The sequence below is a fragment of the Physella acuta genome, unplaced genomic scaffold (genome assembly GCF_028476545.2).
Source record: "Physella acuta isolate Inbredline_101_S28 unplaced genomic scaffold, ASM2847654v3 ptg000556l, whole genome shotgun sequence".
NCBI lineage: Eukaryota > Metazoa > Mollusca > Gastropoda > Physidae > Physella > Physella acuta.
The window spans coordinates 68,875-74,874 of record NW_026732075.1 but is presented as its reverse complement, the minus strand read 5'-3'; the positions used below and the strand labels follow the sequence as shown (position 1 = coordinate 74,874).

Genomic DNA, 6,000 nt, shown 5'->3' with positions numbered 1-6,000 from the left:
ACAGATTGTACTCACTATAGAGCTACATAGACACAGATTGTACTCACTATAGAGCTACATAGACACAGATTGTACTCACTATAGAGCTACATAGACACAGATTGTACTCACTATAGAGCTACATAGACACAGATTGTACTCACTATAGAGCTACATAGACACAGATTGTACTCACTATAGAGCTACCTAGTCAGAGAATATACTCACACAGACCCAAAGTGTACTCACTATTTTGGTTCTCACGTTGAAGATCTCCCCACTGGTTCATGAGTTGCTGCCACAGAGTGCTGTTGGCCACATCAAGGTCTGAGACAGGTAGGGCAGGCACATATGGAGCACTTCCACCCGGAACAAAAGTTGTGCAACTTTCCAGGATTGTGTGTTGTTGCGTCACATTCGGAACACTTATCCCTGAAATTAACATAGTGCATTTAAAAAAAAAAAAGATTTTATGTTGTGTCATCTCCAGTGCACTCACCTTAAATTAAACTTTAATTTCAGGTAAAAGGTACTTGAGTGACAGCTTTTCAAGTCTGTGAATTGTTTCCTGGTCACTGTCTTTATATTGTACAGTGGAATGAAGCATTTAAAAAGAAATATTGAAGATATACAAACTTGTAGAAAATAGCACTTACTAAAAGAAATGTAGAAAATATTTCTTTATTTGCCTTGCATTTTATACCATAGATACAAAAAATAATTGAAAAACAATCTAATCAAGTTTTTCTCAATCATGTTGTAGATGTGGTAAGCAAATTATTTTCATATACATTTTATAATTTTGTGTTGTTTTATATTAATATATAATCTATTAATATATTATATAAGTGTTAGAAGCAGTGAATATAAGCAATTTTCCAGTTTAAAAAAATCTCTCAAGTCAGTAAAGCACTAGATCTACATTTATTTATGGACATCACGTAAAGTTATACCATATTTAATTATGTACTAGATCTAGTTGAAATGGCTACTTGAAATCAGAAATGTTAATAATATATTACTGGAGTGTAGGTAGGTTGGGTGGAGTTAAGGCTGTTGCTTGTTCCATAGCTTTAGAAAGTACTCACCTGTAATTGCACGTCCATGTGTTACATCATTAGCTTGTCCAGTGACCAACGTCACTTTCTGGTTGTTGCTCTTGTTGTTGTTGGTGGTGGTGATGTTGTGACGCACGAGATTTCTCTCTAGGATCAGCTGGGTCGGTTCTGGATGGCAGCTGTTATATTTACCCATCTTAGAGCTGGGAGACAGTTTGATTAACCTGGAGGTTCTGCTCAGTGTAAAAATTACTTAGGTCAAGTTTTAGGTCTACAGGGTGATGACTGTCATATGTCTACACACTGTGTCTCAGTCTATGTCTGCGCAATGCGAATATCTTAGTATTTGTCTTTACACTGTTAGTGCGTTTGTATCCAAAGTGAATGTCTTAGTTAATATAATATTATAGAAATCTATATCTACACTATCCAATACTGTGTCTGAGTTTATTTTCAATGTGAATGTCTTTGTCTGTGTCTCTAAACTGTGAGTATCTCAGTCTATGTCCAATGTGAATGTCTTAGTATATATGTATATACTATATACCTACTATGTTGTGTGCCTAGATCCAAGCAGTCTATTTCCTGGTCTATACCTCAAAACTACGCAGTGTGAATGTTTTAGTTTATATCTTTAAACCGTGATTGTCTCAGTCTATGTCTTCTCATTAAATGTCTCAACAACTGTAAGCTTTCAAAGTATCGATATCTAAACCTAACCGGGCAGTTAGCCAAGTCTATGCCTAGAAAATGTGTCGAGTCTTGTGTCGTGTACGACGGACCAGCGTCTGATAGATCTGGACACGGAAACCCAAGGTCGAACCTCTGAGAGTGATGACGCCACGTGACCCGACTCACGGGGTCAGTTGACCCTTTGATCCAGCATCCCCCCTCCTCTCCCCGTCTAGGGGGAAGGCCTACGCGGGGCTAAAATGGGATAACTGCTGTAGATACAGTCCTTTGGTCTTTAGGGTAGTAAGGTGTAAGCGGTGAGGTTTTACAAACGATGTCATGTGACTAGACAAACCAATGAAATTAAAGAAAGACGTTGTGAAGTGAAAGTGGTGGGAGTAGTTTGTGGTGTAGCATGTCCAAAAGGATTTGTGGACGGCAGGGTGGGGGGGGGGGGGGCGGTCATGTTATCATAAAGAGGCAGTGTATTGTTTAAACGGTATTTTTTATTGGTATTTCTATTTTAAAAAAAGCTGCTTTAACGACTTATAGTGTTAGACAACTCTTGATGTATTTATTGTGGAAACTTGTCTCCCCTTGTTGTGGTCTACACATTAACAGTAGGACTGCAGGTTACCGTTCTTGGATTTTCAACCAACTAACAAAAATAAATACACACACACACGCACACGCACACACACACACACACACACACACACACACACACACACACACACACACACACATATATATATATACATATATATATATATATATATCAGTGGCGTAGCGGTCGGGTGTCACCCGGTGCGGCACTTAATGGTGTCACCCCCAGAGGTTTAGCGACCCTTCCCGGGGACAAACTTTCAATTTTCGATTTGCACCCCCCCCCCCCCTCAAACTTTAGATTTGCCCCCCACCCCCTCCCTCAAATTTTCGATTCGCACCTCTTAAAAGACTATTTAACACTCGAATTCATCACTTAATTAAGTGGAATTATCATTTTTCTCTATATATTTTGCTATTTTTTGCCTTGGTGTCACCCCCCTAAATGGTGTCACCCGGTGCGGTCCGCACCCCCCCTCGCCTCTGATATATATATATATATATATATATATATATATATATATATATATATATATATATATATATATATATATATATATATATATATATATATATATATATATATATATATATATATATATATTGATTTGGTATTTTAAACGGCCATTTCAAAATTACTTCCCATATTATTTTTCTTAGCAATCAACGGGAGACAGCTTAAAGACACAACAACCAACTAATAGATAAATAAACCAGTTAAAATTTAAAAAAAGTGTAGATTCAGTCGATAGATGATCAATTGACATTAATTATTTTATTATAAGGTGAATAAACAAACTATGTTGAAATTGAACATCGAATAAATGTTTTGGATCCTTTAAAAAAACAAAGAGCTTGTACTTATTTCATGTAGAGTTCAAAGATATGTAAATAAAACAGTGTAAACCACATTTCTTCTTCGTCGCTTGATCAAGGCTAAATCACTGTTTTTTATCCAGCTAATCTGTGTTTTCTCCTAATATGGCGTCCGTCTGTTGATTATTTATGAAAAGAGCTCTTTCAATATAATTATAGTATAGAACTAGATCTAATAGCTTTATAGTTTCTAGATCTAATTTTAAAGATTAAACAATACAATCTTTTAAAAATTTAAGTAAAGCACCTGACTTATCAAGATGACAACAGCTGCTAGACCAACATGGGACACAGCCAAAGGAGGTCGTGGTAAAGGAGAGGGTGATCTTAGTGTTCTCTCAAAACAATATTCAAGTAGAGATCTTCCATCCCATACAAAATCAAAATACAGACAAGAAGGTCAAGGCACACAAGAAGAACTTAAAAATCGTGACTTTCGTCGTGAATTAGAGGAAAGAGAAAGGTCTTCAAGAGAGAAACGGGATAGAGGAAGAGATTCTGGTAGCAGCAGCAGTAAGAGACCAAGAATAGAACAGATACCAGCAGCTAACCTTGATGCAGATGATCCTGTTGATGATGATGAAGATGAGGAGGATTCTGATGATGAAGATGACACAGCTGAATTATTAGCAGAGCTACAAAGAATAAAGAAAGAGAGAATAGAAGAAAAAGCAAAAATGGAAGCTGAAAGAAAGGCAGAAGAAGAAAGGATTCGAACTGAAAATATCCTCATGGGTAACCCATTAATGCAGCCAGAAAAACAATCAGCCACAGACTTTAAAGTTAAAAGGAGATGGGATGAAGATGTTGTGTTCAAGAATTGTGCCAAAGGTGATGAGACAAGAACTTCAAGAGGTTTTATAAATGACACATAACGTTCAGAATTTCATAAAAAGTTTATGGAGAAATATGTTAAGTAGCTTTTATATTTAGGCAATCAATATTTAGCTTGAGGTGATTAAAAAAAAATATTAAATACATTGTCAATTTAAAAAAAAAAATCTGTATCTGATGTGCACCTATCTGCTTTAAAATATAGAAGATAAGATTAATCTGATGCTGTTCAATTTTGACATAATCAAGTGAATGAGAAATAGAATGTGTCTTCTAACTCACTTGAAAAGAATAGAGAAATGATTTTTTTACGTAAGTCATGTATATATGAAGACGGGGGGAGTGGTTATCTATAGTCATCAGGTGTCTGCCGGTTGTGTGATGCGAATATTGACTTTGTTTATACTCGATATATATATATATATATATATATATATATATATATATATATATATATATATATATATATATATATATATATATATATATATATATATACTCCTCACCAAACTTTCATTTAATTATGGCAGGTCGTCAGTTGTAAACAAGAGGGGTCAAATGTTCATCTGTACATAGCCTTGCCGTATTTAGCCTTCAACTCCCCCCCCCACCCTCCCCTTATTGCGCTACTGGATACCAGATTCACCCATCGGTCAGTGCTGGGTCAACGTCTTACGTCTCTCTTCAAACGGGCTAACCGACAACCAACCACCCACCCACCATACCCCCATACACAAGGATTAATTTTAAACGTTTCAGCCTTTTAAAGGGGGGGGGGGGAGGGGGGAGAATTACAATTAAAGGGAGGTTACAATAAAATCATAATTAGATTTTTATGTTTCGTTATCGTAACAGACATCTCACAAACGCACTAAACGTTTTTTTTTAACAAAAAAGAACCTAAGATAATATGAATTTTATACGTTTTGTATGTTAAGTAAGGTATTAATATCCCTTACCCGTGATCCGAACTCAAGATGTTCGGAATAGCAGCCATGCTATCTACCGGTCGGCCATGCCGCCACACAACGAATGTGAACTATGTTCGCTTAAAACAATTATGATAGGAGCTACTGTATGGAGTTATTTTTTTTTAGAGAAATCTATAAACTGTATGTCTAAATTTTAATACTTACCCGCATTAAAAAAAAAAACAACTGATGGTAGCTTAGATCTAACTATTACTAGTTTCTTGTTGTAGATCTAGACATTAGAACAGTGAACTAGACTCCCAGGTAGAACAGTGAACTAGACTCCCAGGTAGAAAAGTGAACTAGACTCCCAGGTAGAACAGTGAACTAGACTCCCAGGTAGAACAGTGAACTAGCACCCCCTCAAGGTAGAACAGTGAACTAGCCCCCCCCCCCAGGTAGAACAGTGAACTAGACCCCCAGGTAGAAAAGTGAACTAGCCCCCCCCCCCCCCCCCCAAGGTAGAACAGTGAACTAGACCCCCAGGTAGAACAGTGAACTAGGCCGTCTCAGGTAGAACAGTGAACTAGCCCCTTCCCAGGTAGAACAGTGAACTACCCCCCCCCTCAGGTTGAACAGTGAACTAGCCCCCCCCCACTAGGTAGAACAGTGAACTAGCCCCTTCCCAGGTAGAACAGTGAACTACCCCCCTCCACCCAGGTATAACAGTGAACTAGCCCCCCAGGTAGATCAGTGAACTAGACCCCCAAGTAGAACAGTGAACTAGACCCCCCCCCCCCAGGTAGAACAGTAAACTAGGCCGTCACATGTAGAACAGTGAACTAGCCCCCCCCCCAGATAAAACAGTGAACCAGGCCCCCTCAGGTAGAACAGTGAACTAGCCCCCCCCCCCTTCCCAGGTAGAACAGTGAACTAAGCCGTCTCAGGTAGAACAGCAAACTTGCCCCCCCCCCCCAGGTAGAACAGTGAACTAGCCCCCGCCCCCCTCAGGTTGAACAGTGAACTAGCCCCCCCCCCCACTAGGTAGAACAGTGAACTAGCCC

The 6,000-nt window shown here is 38.4% G+C and overlaps 1 protein-coding gene across 1 annotated transcript; it reads left to right on the top strand.

The window, feature by feature from the left end:
* The first annotated feature begins 3,290 nt into the window (after positions 1–3,290).
* Positions 3,291–4,084, top strand: LOC131946383 (spliceosome-associated protein CWC15 homolog). Its single transcript, XM_059307106.1, has one exon. The coding sequence runs from the start codon at positions 3,452–3,454 to the stop codon at positions 4,064–4,066; it is 615 nt and encodes a 204-aa protein (XP_059163089.1). The 5' UTR covers positions 3,291–3,451; the 3' UTR covers positions 4,067–4,084.
* The last annotated feature ends 1,916 nt before the right edge of the window (positions 4,085–6,000 follow it).

Bases quoted from the DNA above. Each gene is read 5' to 3' on its own strand.
- LOC131946383 (XM_059307106.1), top strand. From the start codon at position 3,452: ATGACAACAGCTGCTAGACCAACATGGGACACAGCCAAAGGAGGTCGT.